The 27,050-nt window shown below is 34.5% G+C and overlaps 2 protein-coding genes across 3 annotated transcripts in view; one reads left to right on the top strand and one right to left on the bottom strand.

Moving 5' to 3' along the window:
* Positions 1-27,050, top strand: part of LOC102257782 (membrane cofactor protein-like) — a 77,111-nt gene that overhangs the window by 16,839 nt on the left and 33,222 nt on the right. For both annotated transcript variants that reach the window (XM_014536537.1, XM_014536538.1), the window contains exons 7-10: positions 2,741-2,788; positions 6,108-6,158; positions 6,600-6,635; positions 7,325-7,386. In XM_014536537.1, the coding sequence (XP_014392023.1) occupies positions 2,741-2,788; positions 6,108-6,158; positions 6,600-6,635; positions 7,325-7,386 (197 nt within the window). The remainder of the gene's footprint in view (positions 1-2,740; positions 2,789-6,107; positions 6,159-6,599; positions 6,636-7,324; positions 7,387-27,050) is intronic.
* The window catches only part of LOC102257479 (testis-specific gene 10 protein-like), a 49,974-nt gene continuing 34,614 nt past the window's right edge, over positions 11,691-27,050 (bottom strand). The window contains exons 14-20 of the mRNA XM_014536536.1: positions 26,449-26,559; positions 24,105-24,263; positions 18,911-19,120; positions 14,709-14,911; positions 12,576-12,680; positions 12,274-12,420; positions 11,691-11,909 (exon numbers count right to left, since the gene is read on the bottom strand). Of these exons, the coding sequence (XP_014392022.1) occupies positions 12,306-12,420; positions 12,576-12,680; positions 14,709-14,911; positions 18,911-19,120; positions 24,105-24,263; positions 26,449-26,559 (903 nt within the window). The 3' untranslated portion in view covers positions 11,691-11,909; positions 12,274-12,305. The remainder of the gene's footprint in view (positions 11,910-12,273; positions 12,421-12,575; positions 12,681-14,708; positions 14,912-18,910; positions 19,121-24,104; positions 24,264-26,448; positions 26,560-27,050) is intronic.

Here is a 27,050-nt window from a genome sequence, read left to right as displayed (position 1 = left end):
CCACTTTATAATTTATAAATTATATAAGTATATAACTAAGTATATCACATAAGTATATAAATTTATCTTGTTCATATTTTTATGTATAAAAATGTTTAGTAACCTTTTTTTTGGTATAAATTTAATGAATTATGGGAATTTTTACCTAAATAAGAATGGAAGTCATAATTTATTTTTTTAATATATTTTATTGATTTTTTACAGAGAGGAAGGGAGAGGGATAGAGAGTTAGAAACATCGATGAGAGAGAAACATCGATCAGCTGCCTCCTGCTCACCCCATACTGGTACACGCAACCAAGGTACATGCGCTTGATCGGAACCGAACCTAGGACCCTTCAGTCTGTAGGCCGACGCTGTATCCACTGAGCCAAACCGGTTAGGGCAGAAGTCATAATTTATATAAATGAAAAGTGATCATTTTCAATTGATTGATCCTACATTATGTTTTTCAATGTCATAACCTATTTATGTCATATTTATATTTTACAAAAATTGTTTGACTTCATGTTAACACTCATTCATCACTTTTAGTAAAAGGAGAAAGAACATATTTATAGCCATTTTGATTATTTTTACTGATTCTAAAATTATTTGCCATATTCCACAGATATAAACGGGTATGTATACTTGGGCAAGTTATTTAAATTTCTAATGTATTTGCTTACATGTAAAATGACTTAATGCCTTCCTAACTGGGTGATAATACAGCTTAAATTGGTTGCACTTAAACCACTTAGCATTAATGCCTGGCATTTGGTAGCCTCTTAAAGGAAGTTCATATATGACTTAATTGATATTAGTGAAGAGGAAGATCTGTGGCGTTTGTTTTCTAACATGTATGCTTTTTGTGTCACCAATTTTGCTATTTATTTTTAATATATTTTTATTGATTTCAGAGAGGAAGGGAGTAGGGGAGAGAGAGAGAAACATCAATGATGAGAGAGAATCACTGATCCCTGCCTCCTGCATGCCCCACACTGGGGATTGAGCCTGCAACCCGGGTATGTGCCCTGACCAGGAATCGAGCCGTGACCTCCTGGTTCATAGGTCAACACTCAACACTGAGCCACGGAAGCTGGGCTAACTTTGCTATTTTAATTCATTTGCCACATTTAAAGATATCTTCTTGGTCCAGGACTGTGTGTCATTCCCAGACTGCAAGTTCTTTTTATACAGTACAATTTGAACTGGGAAATTTCTGTTGTCTCTAGAACAAGACTGGTGTTTATACTACCTCATACGATTATTCTTTTTCTCTTTACTGGGCATTTCTCTTTGGTAACAGAAACTAAATTTCATTCCAACTTAAAGGCAGGAAAAGTCATTATGTATAGAAATGAAATGGAGGATTTCTTCCAGGGACTACTCAACCACTCAGCCTACGACTTGAGAGATTATTTTCATGTGGTGGAAGGAGTTGTCTTCCTGATTCCAGTGCTGCTATCTCTGGCTTCGCTTTGGTTTCAGGAAAAGCAAGAGAGAGGAATAGTGGGGAAAGCATTAGCCTGGGCTGACCTCACGCAAGGCCCTAATTTGGTTCCACTTACTCATGGAACATCATTTCTGTGGACTTTAATTTCCTATTGTTTAAAGAGGGTGTTGAACACAAATCTCAATCACTGGCTTCTAATTTGCTTATTTTCTGTTGTCCTAAGACTTTAAAGAATTGAGGGGAATTATACATGTTAACATGGTAATTAGAACACCTTTTTATAATTCCTGTATACCTGGCACCTGGTAGTCTCCTTGAGTATCTTAGTTGAGTGCTGTGAGGTTGGGGGGTGGGAAAGAGATGGTTTTGGGGTGGATTGATATATAAGATTGCATGTGAAGTTTATCTCATTGACCCATCCATGTTTACCTGCATGGTCCTAGTGGGTATGTGTACTGTGGGATGCTGTGTTTGTTGATATGCTCTTTTGAAAGAGTTGACCATGATAACTCATAAAGGACTTATAAAACACATATAGTTTAATGTTTGAAAGAAGAGGAGAGAATTGATGTGAGAAAAAGCGTATGAAGAGAAAAATGACAAGGATTTTTTTTTTTAGAAATCATAACTCCCCATGGTATTATTAATCAATTTTTATTATTAGAGAAAACTATAAAAAAGAACCAATAGCAACATATCATGGTGATAAAGGATTGTGCTATGAAAAAAATGTTCAAGAAATATTAAGCAGAAGAAAAAAACATACAAATTATTTGGTTTGATACTACCTAGATGGTATATTTTAAATACATGTTTACTCTGAACACAATATTTTTATGATTTGTTTTTAGTTAACTTCTAAGGTTTTCATTATAAAATAGAAAATAGTAGTGAACTTTTTTATGTATGTACCTGTATAAATATATTTAGGTCATATTCTCAGAAGTAGAAACCCATAGTTTGGAAAGTATCCATATTTTTAACTTTGAGGAATAATTAATCTTTCTGGAAAATAAAAAAAATCAGCCCTGAGTGGTTTTGCTCAGTGGTCAGAGGGTCAGCCCTGGGATCGAAGGGTCATGAGTTCAATTCCCAATCAAGGGCAGCTACAGTGGTTACAGGTTCCTTAGCCCTGATAGGGGCGTGTGCAGGAGGCAACCAATCCATGTTTCTCTTTTTCTCCCCCTCCTCATTCCCTTTCACTCTCTCTGGAAATCAATGGAAAAAATATCCCCAGGTGAGAATTTAAAAAAATCAAATCCATATTTTTATTAACTGATGAATGGAATAAAATTTATTTTTCCAGGTTTCAAGCCTACTTATCCAACCAAACCTCCACTTTCAAGATATCCAGGTTCAGTAACTCTTTATCCTACTTCTATTGTTAAGAACTTTGTATGCTGATGGTGAAAAGTATTATCTTCTTTTAATTTGCATTTCTTTATTAATGAGGCTGAACCTTTTTTTGTCTACATTTATTTATTCATGGCCTTTGCTCAGTTTTCTGTTAGGTTTCTAAAATGTTTTTTGTTGTTGATTGTGAGAGCTCATTACAAGTTAAAGACCTTTTAATATATAGTGAATATTTTTCCAGGTTTTTTTAACCTTAATTTTACTAGTGTGGTAAATTTTACTAGTAATTTTACTAGTTCGTTTTAATATTTTTATACTATATTATTGGATATAGATTCCTTTTTATATCTTTTGTTACATGAGTAGTCTACAAATGTATTTTGTATATTTTCAAACATTACAAAAATATACAGAGCAAAAAATTAGTTCATCTCTTTTTCTAGTTCATTGTCATTGTTAGTAATTTAGGTATATTTTTATTCATTTCTAATGTAGAAGAATACATCATATCCTTATATTGTTATACATATCTGGGCATTTTTTTCTTAACTAGAAATAGAATCACATTGTTCATACTTTTCTAAAACTCTCACATTTTACACTTACTATCTTAGATTGGGATTGTATTTAGATTTATCCCCATCCTTTTTTAAAGACAACTTTAATATACACCATATTTTAAATAACTATTCTCCTATAATAGTCCGTTATATGTGCAAAAGTTTTATATTAATAGGCAGTTGAATGTATTGATCTTTTCACTAATGGCTATGAGTGTTGTCTTTCTTATAAAAGCTTTAAGTCTTCAAATTATATAAGCATTTTAATCATTCTGATTGCATTCTTTACATTTAAATCACTGGTATATCTGAAATTCATTATGGAATGTGGAATTAGATTATGTTCTCCACTCTACCCACCCCAATTCAGTGGCTAAGTATCACCATCTATGGAATAAATTGTCTTCTCTCCAACTGTTTTATCATGCACTAAACTCATAGGTGTTCTAGCCTCCTTTCTGTTCCCTTAACTCTATTCCTGTACTAACATCAACTGGGTTTTTTTAAATGTAGTACTATAATATGTTTTAATATCTGGCAGAACGCCTCCTGTTTAGAAGTAAGCAGGCTACTCTCATGTTGATTTTTCCAGATCAAAATTTATTTTATTTTTTACCATTTCAACCATTCTAAGTGTACAATTCAGTGGGATTAAATACATTCGCACTGTTGGGCAACCACCCAAATTTTTCCTTTCCAAACTGAAACTTTAGCCAGTGATGGCGAACCTATGACACGCGTGTCAGAGGTGACACACGAACTCATTTTTTTGGTTGATTTTTCTTTGTTAAATGGCATTTAAATATATAAAATATCAAAAATATAAGTCTTTGTTTTACTATGGTTACAAATATCAAAAAATTTCTATATGTGACATGGCACCAGAGTTAAGTTAGGGTTTTTCAAAATGCTGACATGCCGAGCTCAAAAGGTTTGCCATCACTGCTTTAGACCCATTAAATAGTAACTCCCCATTCATATCCCTCCTCCCTGCCCCAGTAACTTCTATTCTAATTCCTGTCTCTCTGAATTTGACATGCTAGGTAACTCACAAGTGGAACTTTACGTTTGTCTTTTCTGTATGGCTTATGTCATAGAGCATAATGTTTTCAAGTTCATGCACCTGAGAGTAGCATGTATCTGAACTTTATTTCTTTTTGTGGCTGAAAATATTCCATTGTTTATATATACCATATTTTGTTTACCCATTCATCTGTTAATGGATACTTGGGTTGTTTCTACCTTCTGGCTATTATGAATATTCTTTCCTGAATATTGTCATTCAAGTATCTGCCTGAGTCCCTGTTTTCAATTTTGAGGGCATATGGCTAGGAGTAGAATTGCTGGGTTTTATGATAATTCTGTGTTTCATTTTATGGAACAACCATACTTCCACAGAAGATGCACCATTTTATATCCCCATCAGCAATGCACAAAGGTTCTAATGTCTCCACCTCTTTGCCAACACATGTTCTTTTCTGATGGTTTTTTGTAATAGCCATCCTAATACCTGGTAGGTAAAACATGTGAAGCAGTATCTCACGGAGGATTTTGTTTGCATTTCCTCCTTGATTAGTGATGTGGACACATCTTTTTGTGCACTTATTCCCTATTTGTATCTATTCTGTGGAGAAATGTCATTCAAGTCCTTTGCTCAGTTTTGAATTGGGTTGGGATTTTTGTTATTGATAGTTAGGAGTTCAGTATGTATTTTGGGAATTAATCCCTTACCAAGTATATGAGTTGAAGCTGTTTTCTTCCATTCTGTGGGTGGCCTTTTCACTATTGATAGTGTTTTTTGATGCACAAAAGTTTTTAGTTTTGATGATACCCAGTTTATTTTTTGTTTGTTGCCTATGCTTTTGATGCCACATCCAAGAAATCATTTTAGTGCATGTAAATGCAACTGATTTTTGCATGTTGATTTTATAGCCTACAATTTTGCCAAATTCATTCATTAGTTTTATCAGCTTGTGGGTATGTAATTTTTAGAGTTTTTTACATAAAAGATCATGTCATCTGAGAGATAATTTTATTTTTTACCTAATTACTCTGACCCAAACTTCCAATATTATGTTGAATAGAAGTGGCAAATGTGGGCATTCTATCTTGTTCTAGATCAGTGGTTCTCAACCTTCTGGCCCTTTAAATACAGTTCCTCATGTTGTGACCCAACCATAAAATTATTTTTGTTGCTACTTCATAACTGTAATGTTGCTACTGTTATGAATCCTAATGTAAATATCTGATATGCAGGATGGTCTTAGGCGACCCCTGTGAAAGGGTCGTTCGACCGCCAAAGGGGTCGCGACCCACAGGTTGAGAACCGCTGTTCTAGATCTTAGAGAAAACTGTCCGTATTTCACCATTGACTATGATGCTAACTATGGGTGTTGTTCTTTTTTTAAATAAATGGCCTTTATTATATTAATGTTTCTATTCCAAATCAACTTCTAATTTTTAATTCCTCCTTTAAAAATTTTAGGTAGAATCATATTTCATTCAAGGCTAATTTGAGAATACAGTAATGATAAACTTGCTTGCTATTCCACACAGTATTGTCACAGGAAATTTCAGTGCATAGGGAAAAGTTTGCTGACATTTAGTATAAACTTTGAATATTTTATAATTCTATCTTTAATAAAAAATTTATAAGGAAATTATAAGCACTTTTATACAAATGTTAAAAAAATCAATGAAGTTATAGATCTGTAAGCTTTATTTAGTCTTTTTAAAAATTATTTCCATTTTTTTTTCTAGGCTATCCCAAGCCTCTTGAATCACCACCAATTGAAGAGATTTTAGAAATAGGTATTTATCATGAGACCTTAGAGTCCTACATAAATATATTATGTTCCAATTATTTCAGGTTAGGGGAAAAAAGATGTCAAAAATGATTAGTAATAATTGACATTTATAGCAATAGTATGTGTAGAGACATGTGTGTAATTTTCTCTAATCTTGAGAATTTTAATTGTCCTATTAATCTTTAACCTGGTGTGGTAAGTACAGCACAAAACAATGACAAGTGAGGTACCTATTAAGGTTTTCACAAGACACATCCTATAGCCAGAATCTATTTGAAGTGTTCTGTAATCAAAAGGATTTGGATGTACTAGCAGTCATGCTAAAACTAAAATGATACTTTTTTTGCTGTAGTTTTTAGATGATCAAATCAAAAGTAAAATGAAACTGCTATCTGGGACCCATACATGTTCAGTATCTTTAAAACTACTGTTCATTTCTTCTCAGATCCAGGAATCATTGCTCTAATTATTCTCACTATACGTAAGTATCTCAAACATGAATACCACTTAAAATATTACTGTGCTTTCTTTTCTAATGACTTTCTAGTTTCTCTAGTGTTTATAGCTTGAAATGAAACAAACCAGAGTAGAAAAAAACTGACCTTTCCATATGATATGCACCTTTTGTTGGTGACTGTACATTCATTTATATTCTATATGTCCACTTAATAACAAACCCTAATTATTTTTCAAGATAATTAGTTATATGACTTTTAATCTCAAGTGTTCTTCAGGTAATTTTCTAAACTAAACCAGACACTTTTCTGACTTACCATGGATTATTCAGTGGTTCTCAACCTTCCTAATGACGCGACCCTTTAATACAGTTCCTCAAGTTGTGGTGACCCCCAATTTCATTGTTACAAATTAAACATAATTAAAGCATAGTGATTAATCACAAAAACAATATGTAATTATATATGTGTTTTCCGATGGTCTTAGGTGACCCCTGTGAAAGGGTCGCGACCCACAGGTTGAGAACCGCTGAAAGTGATTCCAGGGAACTGCATTTAGATAGGGAAGAGTCCAGATGGAATATGAACGTATATGTGCTTAAGTATATTTCTGACAGTAAATTACTGTAACCGACAGTAATTTATTTTGCTAGAATTTGAAACTTAGATATTATTTTTGAGAGTTACATGTCATTTGTTTTCTGGTTTCTTATAGTTGTTGGCATTGCAGTAATTTGCACCTGTGTGTACAAATGTCTTCGCAGAGGAACAAAAGGGGTAAATTAAACATGTTTCTTCTAATTTATTTGTCCTCCTCACTCTTGAAATACTTTTGTCACTTTTGTTTTTAAAATGTGCTACATTAGGGTACCATCCAAATTACATTTCTTTACTAAAATTATTTTCAGCTGCTTTTAATATCAATGCAACAAAAGTAATTGGTGCAGAATTATTTTAGGTATTATAGCTGTTAAATTTTTTAAGTTTAGGTTCTGCAGCAAATCATGGACCATGATGAGCCCTTTCCAACTCTAGGTATACCCTATTTTCTAAAATGAGTAGTGGCCAAGATTAAATTTAAAATAGTTCACTGCTCTACATGCAGACGTGAACTATTTTAAATTTAATCTCTTTCATATGTGGAAGCTGATGAACAAAATAGATCCACAGACATAGAAGCATTGCCCTAGCCAGTTTGACTCAGTGGATAAAGCTTCAACTCGTGGACTGAAGGGTCCCAGGTTCGATTCCGGTCAAAGGCATGCACCTTGGTTGCAGGTTCCCCAGCCCTGGTCTGGGTGTGCAGGAGGCGACTAATGGATGTCTCTCTCCCTTCCACTCTTCCTAAAAATATCCTCAGGTGAGGATTAACAACAACAGACGGTTGAATCTCAGTGGGAAGGCAGGGTTGGATGAGAAGAGATTAACCAAAGGATTTATGTGCCTAGCCCATGGACACAGACGGGAGGGTGTCAGTGGGGAAAAGAACAAAGGGGAAATCTACAATAAACAAACTTTTTTTTTTAAAAAAACAATTGTATCAAAAAATACCTAGAAATAAGTTTAACCAAGGAGTTTTGTATTCAAAAAAATTAAGACACTCAAGAGAGAAACTGAAAATGGTAAAAATAAATGTAGCATAAACATTTTTTAAATGTCCATAATACCAAAAACAATGTGTTGACTCAATGCAATCCATATAAAAATACCAATTGCATTTTTTTTCAGAGACCTAGGAAAAATAATTTTAAAACTTATATGGAATAACAAAAACCACAAAGAACCAAAGCAATCTTAAGAAGGAGAGCAAAGTTGGAGGTGTCATGTCACCAGATATCAAAATATACTGTAAGGCTATCGTAACCAAAATGGCATAAAAACTAACACATAAATCAATGAACAGAATAGAGATTCCAGAAATAAGCACACAGCATATATATGTAGTCAGTTAACCTATGACAAAGAAGGTAAAAATATACAATGGGGTAAAGTCAGTCGCTTCAATAAATGGTGCTGGGAAAACTGGATACATATAAATCAATGAACAGAATAGAGATTCCAGAAATAAGCCCACAGCATATATATGTAGTCAGTTAACTTTTTTACAAAGAAGGTAAAAATATACAATGGGGTAAAATTAGTCACTTCAATAAATGGTGCTGGGAAAACTGGATACAGGCAAAAAATGAAATTAGACCACTTTTTACTCCCTATATAAGAAGAATAAACTCAAAATGTATTAAAGACATTTAAGACTCAAAACCACAAAAAATAGAAGGAACCATAGGCAGTAAAATATCAGATATTTCTCTTAGCAAACTTTTTTTTGTGACATAACTTCTTAGGCAAGGGAAATGAAAAAAATAAACTAAAAAGATTTTGCACAGCAAAGGAAACCAACAAAATGAAAAGACAAGCCCACTGAAGGGGAGAACATGTTCACCAGTGAGGACATACAGGTGGCCAATAGATATGAAAAGATGCTCAATGTCATTAATCAAAGAAATTCAAATTAAATCCACAATGAGATAGATAATCAACTCGCACCTGTCAGAATGGCTATCAATAAAGCAGCAAACCAGTGTTGGCAAGGATGTGGAGAAAGGGAACGCTTGTGCACTGTTGGTTGTATGCAAATTGGTGCCACCATTTGGAAAACATTATGGAGTTTCCTCAAAATTAAAAATGGAACTGCCTTATGACCCAGCAGTCCCACTTCTGGGAATATATCCTAAGAATCCAAAAACAACAATCAGAAAGAATATATTCATCCCTATGTTCATAGCAGCATTATTTATAATAGCCAAGATCTGGAAACAGCCCAAATATCCATCAGTGGATGAGTGGATAAAAAGCTGTGATACATTTACACAATGGAATACTCCTCAGCTGTAAAAAGAAAAAAGAGCATTATGCTAAGTGAAATAAGCCGGTCAGAGAAAAACAAGTACCATATGATTTCAATCATATGTGTAATGAACAAAATAAACTAACAAAAACAGACTGACAGCTGTCTGAGGAGAGTGGGATTGCAGAGTGGTGAAAAAGGTGAAGGGATTAAAAAAGAAAAAACCCTTATAGACTGACGGAAGTATGGATAACAAAAACAGACTGACAGCTGTCTGAGGAGAGTGGGGTTGCAGGACTGGTGAAAAAGGTGAAAGGATTAAAAAAGAAAAAAAACCCTTATAGACAGACTAAAGTATGGCAATTACCAGAGGGAAAGGGAGATTTAGGGAAATAGAAGAGGGTATATGGGCATAAATGGTGATGGATGGAAACTTGACTTGGGGTGCTGAACACACAATACAATATACAGATGAACTGTACACCTGACACGTATATAATGTTATTAACCAATGTCATCCCAACACAATAAAAAGGAAAAAGGGTTAGGGACACTATTGGAAGTATTAACCTAATAAAACACACACCTTCCTGAATATCAAAAGAAATGTTCAAAAGCAAAGAAAAATAAACAAATTAAGAAATACAGTAAATGTCACCTAATAAACATTGTCACTTGTCTGGTGTTGCTCAGTAGTTGAGCATCAACATATGAACCAGAAAGCCATGGTTCCATTCCTGGTCAGGGCACATGTCCGTGGTTGTAGGCTCAATTTCCAGTGTGGGGCGTGCAGGAGGCAGCCGATCAATGCTTCTCTCTCATCATTGATGTTTCTATCTCTCTCCCTTCCTCTCTGAGATCAACAAAAATATATTTAAACAAAATTAAAGCCCTTGCTGGTTTTGCTCAGTGGATAGAGCATCAGCCTGTAGACTAAAGGGCCGCAGATTCCATTCCAGTCAAGAGCACATGCCTGGGTCATGGGCTCAATCCCCAGGAGGGGGTGTGCAGGAGGCAGGTGATCAATGATTCTCTCTAATTGACCTTTCTATCTCTCTCTCCCTCTCCCTTTCTCTCCGATATCAATAAAAATATATTTTAAAAATAAACACAATTTTGATATGACAGAGTTGAGACCAAATTTAATAGTCCTCTCAGTAATGTGAAGGAACTTGTCTATTTTTTAGAAAAATCATTTAAAATGGCTCATAAAGCAAAACATAAATCCATACTACATATAAGATACTTAAATTGCAGTGATTCAAAAAGCTAAAAGTAAAAAGTTGGACAAAGATTTACCAAGCAAATGAAGACAATAAGGAAACAGGAGTTGTAACTCTAATAACAGAGCAAATGACCTCCTGAAATTAAATGTGTCAGAAAAGAACACTTCATAAAAGTACCACACTCCATAATGAAGATATGATAGCTCAGAGTATCTATGCAACAAATAAAACCACAAGCCATCTACATAAAACAAAATCTATAGGAGATACAATAAGAAAACAGCCTTAGAGATTTTAAAACACCATTCTTATAAAACAGGTTAAGTGGACAAAAATTAAGCAAAAATATAAAAGAGTTAAATGAAAATTAAAAGTTAAATCTTCTACATACATATACACTATACCCTGAGAATAATATATCTTAAGTGCACATGAACTGTTCACAAAAACTATAAGTATAAAGAATACATCAGTAGTTTCCATAAAATAGAAATATTATAAACAATATTCTCTATTCATTATGCAATTAATACTAGATATTGAAAATGAAACCAAACATAAAAAAAGCCCTTCCCAGTGGAGGAGAGCCTGGCCCCTGAGGCTCAGTGATTGAATGTCAAACCATTTACAATTCCTGGTCAGGGCACATTTCCATGTTGTGGGCTGGATCCCCAGTAGGGGGCGTGCAAGAGGCATCTGATAATTTTCATCATTGATGCCTGTCTCTCTAAAATCAATAAGAACTTTTTTTTTTAAAGTATACAGGAGAGTGACACTGAGTTTTACTTTGCAGAGTTTTGACTTTTGATTAATCTACAAACTAAAAAACTAAATCAAGGAAAAAAATGAAAAACGAAAGCAAATCGAAACAAACAAATCTAATGTAATTTCAAATATATACATACGATACCCACAGAGAAAGAAAAAAATTAATCCAAGTAATTTATTAACACAATATTTAACTATATGCCCACCAGACTTGGGCACTAAGGCAGTATATGGGTATAGGAAGAGAGTTGAAAACAAATCCTGAATTTTTAAAAAAAGATTTGGTCTGCTTATTGTAGTTTCATAGGTGAGAAATTGTGAAACATTTTGGGGACATTCTGGGGTTGAGCAACCATGCCGATGTGTAAGTCATCGGGAGTGCCCCTCAGAAGAACGTGGTGCGGAGTGTTCATGGCCGGCCACTTTGACAGACATCCTTGTGGCAAATGTTGTCTGACCTGTTGCTTCAACAAACCAGCAGACAAGGAATTGTATATGGGTTAATAAACATGAACTAACAACAAAAAAACCAATATTTTATTAATTAGTTAATAAATTTAACTTATTAATTAGATTTTAAAATTGGTGTAGAAATCAATAGAATATCAGATTTTTAAATTTTTATGTAAATAGATAAAATAGTGATCTTTCACTTTAGAATATTTATGTAAAACTATCAAAATATTTTTATATGAACATAACTAATCATGTTTAAATAGCACCATTAATGATAGGCTGTTGTTGAGTTTCCTTCACACACTGAAATATTCATTGTATATACTGCTATATGCTCCCCACAGAATGGATCTTTAAACCACTCACTCTTCTAGTGATCGCTCCAGGCCTCGGTCAGATCAGTGGTGATCACGTTCCGGTGAATGACATTTTGTACTTGGCTTTATTGTAGGACTCAAATGATAAGCACTGCTGGAGTAATTCTGGCGGCGAAGTTCTTGCACAGCTCTCTCCCTAACATAAAGAAGTTTAAAATAGAAGTTTTTAAACTTCATATTCAGAGACATTACTAATACTGTGGTAAAACCGAAGATCAGTTCAACCCTCGCGGGATTATCTGTTGTTATCTAAGAAGCAATGCTTCTCAGGTTAAATATCGCAGAGCTTACCATTCAAAGCGCTCTGTCCCTAGCTGTCTTTTGGTGATGTCTAAATCAGCTTCCAGTTGCGTTACAACATTCCTGAACTGGGCCACATCTCTACTCTGGATGGCCCTGTGTAAAAGAATATAAGACTGACTTAAAATATGTCTAGGACTCCTAGGGTACACTGAACCATATTGGCAACGTTTTCTCTTCCGGATCCAAGCCAAATTGTAGTTTTTGTGGAGGTATTGCCAATTTTAGATGTACTAAATGCACAAAGTAGCCCACTTGAATAGCTTAAGCTGAGCCAGTCACATTCAGTCAGTTAAAACTCCTCTATATCAGTTTCCCTGTGTTTACATTAAGTAATATTATCTATTATCTATCTAGATTATCTATTTACTGCAAATTATTTTTTATAAAAGTACTTTGAAGTATTATATGCAAATTGTACAACCAATCAAAACTGGAATTTGTTAGCACCATGACTATTATGATGTTATATATATTAAATTAACCAAGTGTTTTATATACCTGTACACACTCTCTTCAATGTAACAGGATCTTCGTTAGGACTAAACAATGCCACACACCCCCTGTAACAAGGCACACTGTCTTTAGGAAGATAATGATGGAGATTAATGCTGCTTACACAGAACGCTCTATCCTTTCTGCTCACTCCCAGGACTGCATTCTAGACTGCTAATATCTAAACTTAGAGGCTAAGAACACAAAAGTTGATCATGTTTACCAGTTCTAAGTGATATTACTTATCAGCCAGTCTAAAATAGAATGTACCCTTTAAGGTGAAGTTTTGGCATACTTCACTAAGGCAGAGTGCCACCTACCAGCTTGAGAAAGTGATTTTGCATAATGACAGCTGCTGTACCTGAAAACAGTTTCTGAAGAAAACTGGCTTTGGCTTTGCAGATTTTGCTTAGTCAGGGGCTCCTATGAGCTGATTCCTGAGATCGTGATTCCTATCCTCCCCCAGGTCCCAACTCAGACAGAAAGGCAGAGTTGAGTCTGGATGAAAAAGTGTTATAGATGAGATAGATAAGAACAGGGACTAAAAGTCTCCAACTTTTTGTGAGAGGTGACCAATTTTAATAACAGAACATTCACTATCCAGGCAGGCATTTCTACCCAAACTTCCAGCCAGGGTCATGGAGTAAGCGGCTGATGGTGCTAGGGATTCTAAAGCAGCAGCAGCCCAATGGGCATCCACAAAAGTGTGGTGATTGCCTGGGAGAGGTGGCTGGGGTGGGGGTAGGTGGGAGAGAGTATAGGGGGGGATAAATAGTGATTGACAGAGACTTGACTTAGGGTGGTGAACACACAACAGAGAGTACAAATTATGTGTTATAGAATTGTGCACCTGAAACCTGTATATTTTTGTTAACCATTTCACCCCAATAAATTCAATAAAAAGGAAAATAACTAAAGCCAAAATCAATGCTCTAAGCCCGCGGTTCTCAACCTGTGGGTCGCGAGCCCTTTGGCAGTCACACGACCCTTTCACAGGGGTCGTCTAAGACCACCCTGCATATCAGATATTTACATTACAATTCATAACAGTAGCAACATTACAGTTATGAAGTAGCAACGAAAATAATTTTATGGTTGGGTCACAACATGAGGAACTGTATTTAAAGGGCCAGAAGGTTGAGAACCGCTGCTCTAAGGGAAGTCTTCAATATTTAGTGAATGCAGGAATTCTTCCAGGTACTTAGTATGTATAAGGATAGGTACATAAGGAAATACTGTGTGACAAATGGAAAGGTTAGTTAGCAATATCAGGTGGGTCCATAAATAAAAAACAACTTCTAGTTTCAAAAGTGTTTTTGTGTCTAATCTGCTTATAGTATTTCCTAAAGGCAATATTTTTAGATCAGACATTCTATTATAGCCAAAGCACTATTGGAAATAATCAACAGAGATGGTCAAACTTAAATTTAAATAAATTTAGCTAAACATATAATGTAAATAAGTACCAAATCTTAGTCAAATCACAGTATTTCTGATCTTTAGTTTAACTAATGGAAGATTATGGATGCTTTATTAAATTGTGTAAATTCAAGCTTTAAAATTCTACTAATCTATAAAGCACCAAAAATTAAAGATATATAACTGTTATTATATCATGAACAAACTCACATTTTATTTTCTGCCAAACAAAGGTGTTCTTTAAGAAGCTGAATTTCAGATTCTTTTTCTTGAAGTGCTATCTGAGACTGATATTCTTTGTCTTGATTGGTCACCAGCAAAGCTTCTAGATTCTGTATGGAGATTCTCTCATTTGTCATCTGACTCCTGAGGAGTTCTAGTTCAGAATGAGCATAATCTAACTCATTCTCCATCTGTACAATAGGAATATATCTATACTTACTCCCATTCATTCACTTAACTGATCAATTATCAGAGACTTATAAAATTTCTGTATTCTGTTATAAACTAACAACCCTTTAATTTTTTTATTAGAAATATTGTCCTCCTTACCAGATATACACACATAGTATCACTTTCCCCAACTCTTTTATCAGAAAATTCATTAATAAATAATGAGTTATTAATCCCAAACTACAAACAATTTCCATTTCCAGCTTTGGTATTTTTTTATATACTAGAGGCCAGATGCATGAAATTCGTGCAAGAGTAGGCCTTCCTTCCCCCAGCTGCTGGCAATGGCTTCCCTCTGGCACCTGGGCTTCCCTCACAGCCCCGGCTTCATCTGGTCTAATTAGCATATTACGCTTTTATTATTATAGACTTCTGTAAGACTGACGTGGTAATACTGTGACTACTACTTTGTACTGAGGCGAGTTACAAACACCTAACACCTTATGAATTGCCATTGCACTCCATTGTTAAGGAAGATAAGAGGTCATTACACATTCTCTCTCTTGCATAAACCCATGGAAAGCTTCATTTTTCGAAGGTTATTTTGAACCTGGGATACATTCTGTAAGCCAAAGTTTCTCCAAAAGGAAGTAAACCAGAGATTACTATTTATTTTAAAAACACCCCTACAATTACCTCATAATGCACATTATAATAAATTATATATGCACTTAAAAAGTAAAATGTGAAAAGATAAAACTATAAGAATAAAGAATTTAATAAAAATTAAATTATTGGGGGAAGGGAAGGTAGATACAGAAAGAAGTTCCTAGACTAGAAAATGATATCTAACAATACAATAGATAAATTTTGCAGATAGAAAATCAAGGAAATGAACACCTTAAATGACACACTAGATCAGATAGATGTAACTGATATCTTTAGAACATTTTACCACAAAGCAACAGAATATACATTCTTTTCAAGCACATATGGAACATTTTCAAGGGTAGACCACATGTTAGTACAAAAAAAACAAAAGACTCAATAGATTTGAGAAGATTAAACTCATAGTAAACATCTATTCTGTCCACAGTGGTATGAAACTAGAAATCGATCACAAGAAAAAAAACTGAAAAATACACAAAGACATGGAGGCTAAATAACATGTTACTAAACAATTGGTTAACAATGATATCAAGGAAGAAATAAAAAAAATACCTTGAAATAAATGAAAATGAGAACACAACAACCTAAAATCTATGGGGCACAGTGAAAGCAGTCCAAAGAGAGAAATTCATAGCATTACAGGCTTGTCTCAAGAAACAAGAAAAAGCTCAAATAAACAATCTAACTTTACACTTAAAGGAACTTGAAAAAGAATAATGAACAAAGCACACAGTGAGTAGAAGGAAAGAAATATAAAGTTCAGAACAGAAAGAAACAAAATAGAGAAAAAAATACAAGAGATAAATAAAACCAAGAGCTGGTTCTTTGAAAAGATAAATAAGATTGACAAACTAGACTTAACAAGAAAAAAAATCCAAATAAAATTAGAAATGAAATAAGAGAACAATTAACACCAAAGAAATACAAAGAATGTTAGAAAATATTATGAGCAACTATATGCCAACAAGTTGGACAAACTGGATGAAATGGATAAATTCCTAAAAACATACAATCTTCCAAAATTACAACTAGCAAAATTGAAGCAATAATCAAAAACTCCCAACAAACAAAAGTCCTGGACTAGCTGCCTTCATGGTTGAATTTTACCAAACATTTCATAAAAAATAACACTATCCTTTTCAAACTATATTCCATAAATTCATGAGAAGGGAAGATTCCCAAGTTCATTTTAGGAGGCCAGAATGATCTTAATTCCAAAAACCGTATAAAAGGAAAATTACAGGCCAATATCCCTGATGAATATAGATGCTAAAATCTTCACCAAAATATTAGCAAACTGAACTCATCAATATACTAAAAAATCATAAAACATTATCAAGTGGGAGTTAACCTAGGAATGCAAGGTTGGTACAATATCCGCAAATCAATAAACGTGATATACCACATAAATAAAATGAAGGATAAAAACAACATGATCTTATCAAGAGATGCATAAAAAGCTTTTTATAAAATCCAGTGTGAATTTATGATAAAAAAAAAACTCTCAAAGTATAAATACAGAAAACAACCTATAAAGAGATGCATAAAAAGCTTTTTATAAAATCCAGTGTGAATTTGATTAAAATAAACTCTCAAAGTATAAGTACAGAAAACAACCTATAAAATTTTAATAAACAATGTCACCCCAATAAATTTTTGTAAAAAGTATTTGTATAGTATAGCTAAAGTAATACAAAGTTAACTATGATGGTCTCTGCCCTGAAAATTATAGATTATGGGGATAAACATATATAGATTTTCAAGGCAAAAAATGTATGCCAGAAGCATTTTAAAATACAATGAGAATTAGCCTGACAACTTACCCATTAGGATAGCTATTACTTAAAAAATGAAGGATGAAAACTAAAAAATAATATGTGTTTCAGTTATTATAAAATGCATTACTTTTCCCATTTGAAAATGCCAGGTAAAAAGTGTTTTTAAAGAAAAATTAAGGACATAGCATTTGAATTTTTACAGTGAATATCTATTCATGAGTTGTTTTCATCATTAAAATGTTATTGCTAAAAAAAATGTTCTTGCTGAAATAAAAAATAATTTAAGAGCATTTGAATTTTTACAGTGAATATCTATTCATGAGTTATTTTCATCATTAAAATGTTATTGCTAAAAAATGTTCTTATTGAAATAAAAAATAATTTAAGGTGAGTTTGACAATACTGGCATATGCTTCATTAATAAAATATTAACAATGCATTCTTACAGGAACCAGCTACATGATTCTCAAATGCAACATATCCTCCTAACGAACAGTAGACTAACAAAACTAAAATTTCAATAGGATTTGATAACAACAGAAATGTAAATGTGACCAAAATTTGTTGATGCTTTAATTACACTATGCAACTTGTATACATATATTCCTTTAGGATCTGGACTCCATTTATCTCTCTAGATCAGCGGTTCTCAACCTGTGGGTCGCGACCCCTTTGGCAGTCGAACGACCCTTTCACAGAGGTCGCCTAAGACCATCCTGCATATCAGATATTTACATTACAATTCATAACAGTAGCAACATTACAGTTACAAAGTAGCAACGAAAATAATTTTATGGTTGGATCACAACATGAGGAACTGCATTTAAAGGGCCAGAAGGTTGAGAACCACTGGTCTAGATGCATCTCCAGCCATTTCCTCCCAGGCATGCGACACTGGCATGGAAACTATTCACTGAAGAATTCCTTTTTACCTCCATATATTCCCTATGTTGTTGTTCCCTGAAGGAAATGCCTCATCTCTTCTACATTCCTTAGCACTTCCTTGTGAACTCCTTCCAACAGCCACAGGCTAAATAGGAACTCCCTGTCTGAAACCTCAAGTATTTATTAGTATAACTTTCATCCCAAATTACTTGCATGTCAATACTGAAAGTTCCTTGAGGGCAGGAGCCTGTATCTTTTGCAGGTTACAGTCACAGCATATTCACAGCAGCAAGCACAATTTCAGGGACATGTAGATATAATCAACTGAATTACAGTTTAAAAGAACCCAATTAGTAAATAAATTTAGCTTAAAAGAATGTCATTAAAGTTATAACTTAGCTGGATAAACCTCAACCTCATGTGTTCTTAGCTGATTGGTATGCAAATGTGTTTTATAATTCTTCTGGCTAAAAGTAAATATAAAATTAAATACTCAAAGGAGGATTTCTGTTTCGTACTTGAATTGTTCAACTACAGCTGTCAAATTAATCTCTTGGACTTAAAAAATAGAATCTAAAGATGAAAGACATGGCTTGACGTAATATTTTATTTTTTAAAACTTGCTTTCTAAACTTGCAATAATTTTATAGTAACAGAAATATGAAAAAAATTAAATGCATTACATACCATTTCAATTTCTTGATCTTTGGCAACCAGCTGTCGATTAAGAATTTCTTTGCTTGCGTCAAGTTTAATACAAAGTTCCCTTGTGGAAGACAAGTCTGCAAGGGCAGACACCTTTTCAAACTGAACCTTCTGAAGCTCCTCTTCCATCTTCACAAGAGACTTATGTAAGGTACAAATCTGGGACTTGTAAGACCTTTCTGCATTCAAGTGCTACAAAAACCACATTATTTTTTAACTTGGAAAAAGACTACGATATGAAACACAAAATGGGGCAATTTTTAAATGAACCTACACTTACAGTATAAGGAATTTTAGATGATATAGGTAGTAATATATGTCCAAAACACTATGGGAAACATAATTTGAGGTTTCACATTTCTCTATATAAAATCTGTGCGTAAAGGGATCAACTGTCATACTTGGAAAGTAACTTTTCCCATTTAAAAGTCTCAGTCCCAAAGGTGGTAGAGATATATACATGTTTGGTCTACAGTTCTGTCTATATTTGCAAGTTTCAATTATTCTGTAATATAAATATTACTGTTGTTTTTAAAAACAAAGTGACAAAACATTTGCCACTATTTCATGCACAATACTCATTTTCTAATTCTTGAAAAACATGTTGATATCGGCTATAATATAAAATGAGGACTGATACCACTCTAGTACTTAATAATACGGAGGAAAAAAGACTCTAGGCAAATATAAATTAAGAACATATCCATATTATGAAAAATAAGAGTATGTTTTTAAAATGGCAATATGAGATTCAAGTTATATAAACACTTTCAAACATTCAAGTTAATTACCTCCTTTTCAGAGGAAAATAAAAAGTCCAAGTAAGGTACACTGTCACCTACAGAGAAGTATTTGCTATTATGTGAAGAACAAAACTGAGAGGCAAATAACAAAACTGAGAGGCAAATAAAGACATTTTCCTGCTTTTACAACTCCTTTTATGCTCAAAAAAATTTCTCCTGGAATAAATTATTTGGTCACAATTCACTCCTACCTTTCCCTTCCCTTCCTGCCTCACTCACTCTATTTCTCACTCATTCGTAAAATAATTTTCTATTCATCCATTTACCCACCCACCCATTTATCCATCCATTCTTTATTTATTGAGTATATTCTATGTTCCAGTAAATGTGCCTAAATGCATATCCAATGGTAAGCAAAATGATCTCTGCTCTCATAAAACTTTCAGACAATGAAGGAGTCATGCATCAATCAAATAATCACACAGGTGAATATATTAATCCATATTAAGCAACTACTTCTAGAGCAAAACGTGTATAAAAAAAGGAAAGTGACCTAAACTGAGAGAGGCGGGGAAGTTAGAAAAGGTTTTCCTGAGTAAATGGCAGTTGAGCTGAATGAGATCTGAAAGGTGAGTAGATACACCATATACCGTGTGCACTGCGGGGAGAGTCACTTTTCAAGTCAGGAATGCTAAGTGCAAAGCTTTGGAGGGAGTGTGTAGAGAAGAGGGGAAATGACATACTCCAAGAACAGAGACAAGATTAGTATGGCTGGAGCTTAGAGACCACTGGGAAGAGTGATAGGGGATACAACTGAAAAGGTATACAAAACTTACAAGACAGGAAGCTACTCTAAAAATTAGGTGTTTATCCACTGAAAGGTCTTAAAAGAAGGAGGTGATGCAATCAGTTTTGTGTTTTGAAAAGATTACTCTGTATGTTTCCAGTTCTAAGTAAGTTAGTTGATTAAGAGGAAAACCTTCTCTTAAAGGCTAAGATAAAAATAAAACAAAATATTATTTTTGTAATTCATAAATGTGCTTGCAAGGAAGAAAAATTCTCACACACCCCAAATGAGAAAACTAACCCAGAGCAGGAAGCAAATGAACATGCTTAAACGTTTAAAAGCCCTAGCTCAGTGGATAGAGCGTCGGTCTGAGAACTGAAGGTTCCTGGGTTGGATTCCAGTCCAGGGCACATAATCGGTTGCAGGCTCCTCCCCGGCCCAGGCCCTGATCAAGGCTCGGTAGGAGGCAACCAATCGATGTATTTCTCTCAGATCGATATTTCTCTCTGTCTTTTCCTCTCTCTTCCACTCTCTCTAAAAATCAATGGAAAAATATCCTCAGTGAAGACTTTAAAAAAAACAGTTTAAAAGACATTAAAGAAAAATTGGAAAGAAGATAGATATGAAAAACTCAAACAGTACTTCTAGAAAGAAAGAAAAAGTAGTCATAAAGGTGAAAAAGTAATGAATATATCTAAGAACAGACTAATAGAGCTAAAGAGGGAAGAATAAACTAAAAGACAGATCACAACACAGAGGAATAAATATATGGAAACTGATTAAAATGTTAATAAATATTTGGGCTAGAATTCAAAAAAGCAGCCTAGTACAGGCATCAGAACAGGCATATAGATAAATGGAACAGAACAGAGAACCCAGAAATCAACCCATGCCTTATGGTCAACTAATATTTGAAAAAGGAGGCAAGAGCATACAATGGGGTAAAGACAATTTCATCAATAATTGTTGTTGGGAAAATTAGGCACATGCATAAAAATGAAACTAGACCACCAACTTACACCGTACACAAAGAATAAGCTCAGGATGGATAAGACTTAAATGTTAGTTATGAAACCATATAAATTCTAGAAGAAAACATGGGCAGTAAAATATCAGACATCTTTCGTAGCAATATTTTTGCTGATGTCTCACTGAGCAAGGGAAATAATAAACAAGTGGGACTATATCAAACTAAAAAGCTTCTGCACAGCAAAAGCAACCATCAACAAATTGAAAGGGGAACCACTGTATGGGAAAACATTTTGCCAATGGGACATGTGATAAAGGACTTCCTGGTGTTGAGCTGTAGAAGTCCAAATACATAAAGAACTTCTACAACTCAACACCAGGAAGACAATCAATTTAAAAAATGGGTAAAGGACCTAAATGGACACTTCTCCAAAGAGGACATACAGATGGCCAAGAGACATGAAAAAATGTTCAACATCACTAATCTCTAGAGAGATGCAAATTAAAACCACAATGAGATGTCACCTCACGCCTGCCAGAATCAACAAATCAACAAATGACAAGTGCTGGCGAGGATGTGGAGAAAAAAGAACCATAGTGCACTGTTGGTGGGAATGCAGACTGGTCCAGCCACTGTGGAAAACAATATGGAGTTTCCTCAAACTTTAAAAATGGTACTGCCTTTTTTGACAGTGATCCCACCTCTGGGAATATAATCTACTGAAACACCAATATGAAAGAGTATATGTACCCCAATGTTCATAGCAGCATTATCTACAATAGCCAAGATCTGGAAACAGCCCACATGCCCATCAGTAAATCAGTGGATAAAAAAGCTCTGGTACATTTACACCAGGGAAAACTATGCAGCCATAAAAGAGGAAGTCTTACCTTTTGTGACAGCATGGATGGACCTGGAGATTGTTATGCTAAGTGAAATATTAGTCAGTCAGAGAAAGACAAATGTATGATCTCACAACTTACGAACGAAATAGAAACAGAGGCATGGATACATGGAACAGACTTAAAGCTGTCAGAAGGAAGGGGCTGGGAGGATTAGATGAAAGAAGGTAAAGGGATTTGTCAAAAAACATGCATAACCCATAGACAAACAACAGTGTGGTGGTGGCCAGAGGAAATGGAGGACAGGGGATGGATGGAGGTGGGCAAGGGGGGGTGGGGCGGATAGAGACATCTGGAATAGTGTCAACAATGAAAATAAATTTTAAAAAAGAAGCATGCGCGCGCACACACACACACACAAAGATGCATGGTTTATACTCAGCAATCAGGAAAAGACTACAGCCATAATAGAGATAAACTATACACAAAATCAATCTCAAGTAAATTAAAGATTTAAATGTGAAGGGCAAAATTTCACATACTTTCAGAACTTTTATATGATAATGTAAGAAAATATCCTTCTGGTCTTGGGATAGTAAGAATTTCTTAAAGAAGACATAGGGTAAAAAGTTGACTAATTCCAGCAGCACAAGAATTTAAAACTTCTATTTATATTGCGAGCACAGTGAAAAGGAGAAGATAAGGAGAAGATAACTGTTAACATCTTTAAAAGGATTATTATAAAGAATATGTATAGTTCTTTTAAATCAATATGAAAAGATAAACAACTCAATAGAAAAATAGGAGAGTTTAAGAAAATTTGTTCCAGAAAATTCAGAGAAAATTCATAAAAGAGGAATCCGGAATGGCCAAGAAACCTGAAAAGATCCTCAATTTCACTTATAATCAAGGAAACACACACACACACAAAAAATAAAAGTCTGGTAACATCAAATATTGATTAGTATTTGAGAAAATGATAACTCCATGATTTCTGGTGGAAGAATAAAACTTTTATAGAGCAATCTGGCAATACTGAGAAGAGTTAAAATTACACATATCTTGCATCCAGTTATTCCACTTACAGGCATAAACCTGGAGAAATATGTATCCAAGGGGAAAGTATAAAGGATGTATGCTGCAGCATTTGATTATTTAAAAAAAGAAGATGACGACATTTCCTTCAATATAATACATTTTAAAAAGAAATATTTATACAGTGAATATAGATGCAGTTGTTTAGATGTACACTGTATCAAAATAAACTTCAAAATTATAATATTGAGCAAAAAATGCAAGTTGCAAATGGATTGCTATAGTATTACTTTTTAAAAACTTAAAGCATACATTATTCATTATCTGTGGGTGATAGATATGTAGAAAAGTATAAACATATGCAAACGAGTTCTACAACTGACAGGAACCTTATACACACTAACTGTGAGGGAAGGAGAAGGGGAAAGGATGAGGAGTTGGATCTTATAATGTTTTGTTTCTTTAAATAAAGAGAGACTTGAAGCAAATAAGGAAAAATGTAGCATCCTTAAGCTTGGGAGGAGGGCAGAAGCATGTGTTTTATATTACCTGTTTTTGGACTTTTTTGGTATGTTTGAAATAGTTACTAATTTTAATACGTACTACAGATTGTTCTCGTTGTAGGGCAGGTGGTAGATTACAGGAGAACCAGAGTAGGTACAAGAACAGTTATCAGGCTACATTCACAGTATACTTAAGTCATATTAAGTGTTTGCTTATATATTTAATTTATGGAAAGCCAAACAAAACTCTTAAATGTGATGCAAGATGTACTACAAGCACATTTTCCCAAACTCACCTGCTCGACCTCTCTATTGAGGGTATCTACCTTTTTAGTGATAAGTTCTAAGTTGAAGGTATTGTTATCTGCCTCTGCTTGCTCAGCCTTATTTTCCAAGTTTTCAGCATCTTCATTGGCTTTTTGGAGTTGGCCCATCTTTTGCCAGTTCTCACTTTCCTGAAAAGCAAATCTTAGGTATTACTTTAAAAGATATAAAATGGCCCGGCCGGGTTGCTCAGTGATTTAGCATCAACCTATGAACCAGGAGGTCAACGGTTCGATTCCCAGTCAGGGCACATGCCTGGATTGCAGGCTCGGTCCCAAGTCGGGGGAGTGCAGAAGGTAGTCAATCAACGATTCTCTCTCATCACTGATGTTTCTGTCTCTCTTTCCCTTCCTCTTTGAAATCAATAAAAAAATATTTTAAAAAGATGTAAAATGTTCAATATATAATTAAACATTATTTGCCAGGTTATTGGGAATTTACTTGCCATGAGAATCATGACCTTGAGCAATCCCACCTACCTACCCTCTCGATTTAGAAAACTGGTCCTCCTGTAATTAACAAAAGGGAGTGGGATCAGGATCTGCCCAGGACCTTGATGAATATCTCTATATATAAAAGCCAAGCAACCAGAACAATGGAATGACCAGAACGACCAATGGGCCTGATCAGGGGCTCCCATTGGCTCCCCCAACCCCAATCGGGGGCGGGGCTGGCTGACCTCCTGCAGCTCCACCCCTGGCTGGCCCAGTGGGCCAACCTCTCATGCCCCCCCCACCACTGCCGGCCCAGCCTGATGGCCCCCATTAGGGCAGGCCGGCCAGACTCCACCTGTGCACAAATTCGTGCACCAGGCCTCTAGTGTTCTTATATTTGCTTCTGCCTTGTCCTGACCATTTGTATCTATCTGTTCCCTTGTTCCTGACAACTTTATGTGCTGTACTGGCTACAGAGCTTCTGACTGCTTGCATATCTTAAGCATCAACTTCTGATAATTCTCTTGACTTAGTGCATTTCCTGTCTGAATCCTACTTTTAATTCAGTACCCCAGCCTTAATTTTCTTCATCATGGACTGTTCTGTGATCCACTTTTACTCACTGTTCTAATAACTTGCCTTAAATAGCTCAGAAGTACAATATCAAACCTATGTCAATAAACACAATTCATAAATATACATTTAGGTATATATTGGGTATAGAATTACATTTTTATAACCTTAAAAGTTCTAACATGTCATCTTGACTAAAGTAGGATTTTATTTCTAGAAGAAAACAACTCCACAAATAATATACTATGTTGAATAATCATTTTGAAGCTATATTTAAAAACATATTTTAGTAGTATGGTTTGGCCAATTCTAAAAAGTATTTTATAACTTTGGTAATTAATCTAAAAGGCACTGGATCTCCTTCTTTCCTACCTGTTAATAAACAGTGCATTCTTCGATCAAAAACAGTCATCTAAATAAAATAACCAAACAACATCCCACTCTGTAAGGCTTTCAAAACAGATTTAAATTCTCACAAATATAATAAATCATGAGTCTGGCTGAAAGTCAGTTAATATCGCCACCTTGTGACCTGATGTACCTTGACTAATGTGAAGACTGTTAGTTAATATGTTAACAAGCCAAACTACTGTTTTGGCTTTCAAGATTCAGATACTCCAAATGTGCCAGTAGGGACCTGATGGGTATTTTCCATTTTACTTAAAATTACAGTTGTATACAGAGTAGGTACTTGGGAGGTACATGGTACAATATACATAAACTAAAGTTAACCCATATCTATCTTTACTCTCTTTAAGTTTCTGTAGCACTTATTATTTAGGTCATTTTCTTAAAATGGTCTTATAACTTTATGTAATTAGGTATGGATGTACAGTCTCCCCAATAACAACTAGGATTCCTCAAAGATAGGAACTCATTTTTATATTAAATTTAGTTTTGTGACTAGGTGATATAGGTTCAAAGTTCAAGTGATGAAAAATAATTGCCATAAAACGTCTCTCCTGCCCTTTAACCATTTAGTGCCCCTTCCTTGTGGCAACTAAGAAGCCATATTTTACCCTTTCTTCGTATCTGTTCAAAGTAGCCAGAGTGGTCTGGGGTCCAAGATAGGCAACAACATAGAAAAAGTGAAACTGCTTTTTGGTCTTCTCCTCTTTCAAGATGTCTTTGCTTCTTTCTGGACATATATAGTTAACCCATAATTGTCAACCCATCATTGTCAACACTAAAATATGGTATGCATTAAAGGAAGGCTTGATTCAGCTCTCCCCATGAGTAGAACTGATCAATAAGTTTAGTGAAAACTCTTAGGGTATCATTAGCAAAGAGGGAAAAAATATATACGTACTTCAGACTTTAATGTATTTTTTAGCTTGTTAACCTCCAAATTAGTATCTTGGACCTTCTGTTTTATATCATTAAGTTCATTATGTGTATCATTCAATTGTTTAGACAGTGCCTATGAAAAAAAGATAGCTGGATTTTACAAAAACTTTTTAAAAATAGCTCTATATCAAATACATCATAAATAAATGTTAAAATGATCATAATATGAAAAGTTAAAGTTAATATACCTACTATATAAAGCTCATATAAAAAGTGAGAAAATATGAGTCCAAACAGTAAATGGGCGAAGAACCCAAACAGATAATTCACAAAAAGGAAGCTCAAGAGGATAATACTTTAAAAAGTTTAAAAATGTACTAGTAATCTAATTAAGACAATGCTAATTAAGACAATGAAATAGTATTTTATCTATCAAATTAGCAAGGATTTAAAGCTATTCTGTTATACAAGGAATGGACATTTCCATGTATCATTGGAGTAAACATCTACACTAATAAAAGAGAAACATGGTAATTGGCGTACGACCGCTACCCTTCCCATTGGCTAATCAGCATATCCTTATGCAAATTAACTGTCAGCCAAGATGGCAGCCGGCAGCCATGC

The sequence above is a fragment of the Myotis brandtii genome, unplaced genomic scaffold, assembly GCF_000412655.1.
Source record: "Myotis brandtii unplaced genomic scaffold, ASM41265v1 scaffold1645, whole genome shotgun sequence".
NCBI lineage: Eukaryota > Metazoa > Chordata > Mammalia > Chiroptera > Vespertilionidae > Myotis > Myotis brandtii.
The sequence above is the reverse complement of the archived record's forward strand: the minus strand, read 5'-3'. Positions and strand labels throughout refer to the sequence as shown.